Raw genomic sequence first — 995 nt, forward strand, 5'->3', positions numbered from 1 at the left:
AAACAGAGATTGAGGGATATTTTTAAGGAATAACGCTTGACAAATTCTCAGTTACGTATTCTCTGATCTGCAATACGATTGGTTTTTGGAGGTCATTTAGTGAGTTTATGTCACATGATCATAATGTATATTAGACTGACAGCATATAAGCTGTTGGAGATCTTTTACATGTCTTTGCATATTCAGCACATGCTTCAGTGATCTGAGAGTGTTTATAGTGTGTGAGTTTAACACTTTTCTTCATTAAAACTGAACAAACAACAACAAGAATGAATTTCATCAGCGTCTGTATCTGGACACTCGTTCTGTCTGTTCAAGGTTCAGTTGAAATATTATTCAAACTCAATGTTATTTACATGCTTGTGTTTGGTAGAAAATCAATATATTCTGTATTTTAAAGTTTCATATCTTTCTTTTCTGATGAACTTTCTTTAACAGAAATTACAGGACAAATTTCTGTGACTCAGACTCCAACAGTAACAACTGTTCAACCAGGAGAATCCATCACTATAACCTGTAAAACCAGCAGAGGAATTGGAGATCCTACACATGGTTGTAGATCCTGTCTAGCCTGGTATCATCAGAAACTCGGAGAAGCTCCTAAACTCCTCATTTATTGGACCAAGAGCCTGCAGTCTGGAACTCCATCACGATTCAGTGGCGGTGGATCTGAATATGGAACTGATTTCACTCTGACCATCAGTGGAGTCCAGACTGAAGATGCAGGACATTATTACTGTCAGAGTGTACATCGCATCAGTGATAGCTGGTTGTTCACACAGTGATAAAGAGTCGTACAAAAACCTCTGTCAGTCACACTGCACTGATACACTGACAGATAACGCAGCTGCTCACACACACACACACACACACACACACACACACACACACACACACACACACACACACACACACACACACACTAATGAATAAACTGTATTTGTAAAAGAGTGAAACAGAAAAATGATTGATGGAAAAAGGAAGATAAATCAGAT

General features: G+C 38.2%; 1 gene segment (V, D, J or C); it reads left to right on the forward strand.

Annotated features, from left to right (window-relative positions):
• The first annotated feature begins 180 nt into the window (after positions 1-180).
• On the forward strand, positions 181-785 carry LOC127641671 (immunoglobulin kappa variable 1-12-like). The segment is given in 2 exon segments: positions 181-318; positions 439-785. Coding segments are annotated over 2 exon segments (396 nt in total).
• Positions 786-995: the final 210 nt, after the last annotated feature.

Source organism: Xyrauchen texanus, unplaced genomic scaffold (genome assembly GCF_025860055.1).
Source record: "Xyrauchen texanus isolate HMW12.3.18 unplaced genomic scaffold, RBS_HiC_50CHRs HiC_scaffold_1320, whole genome shotgun sequence".
Taxonomy (NCBI): domain Eukaryota; kingdom Metazoa; phylum Chordata; class Actinopteri; order Cypriniformes; family Catostomidae; genus Xyrauchen; species Xyrauchen texanus.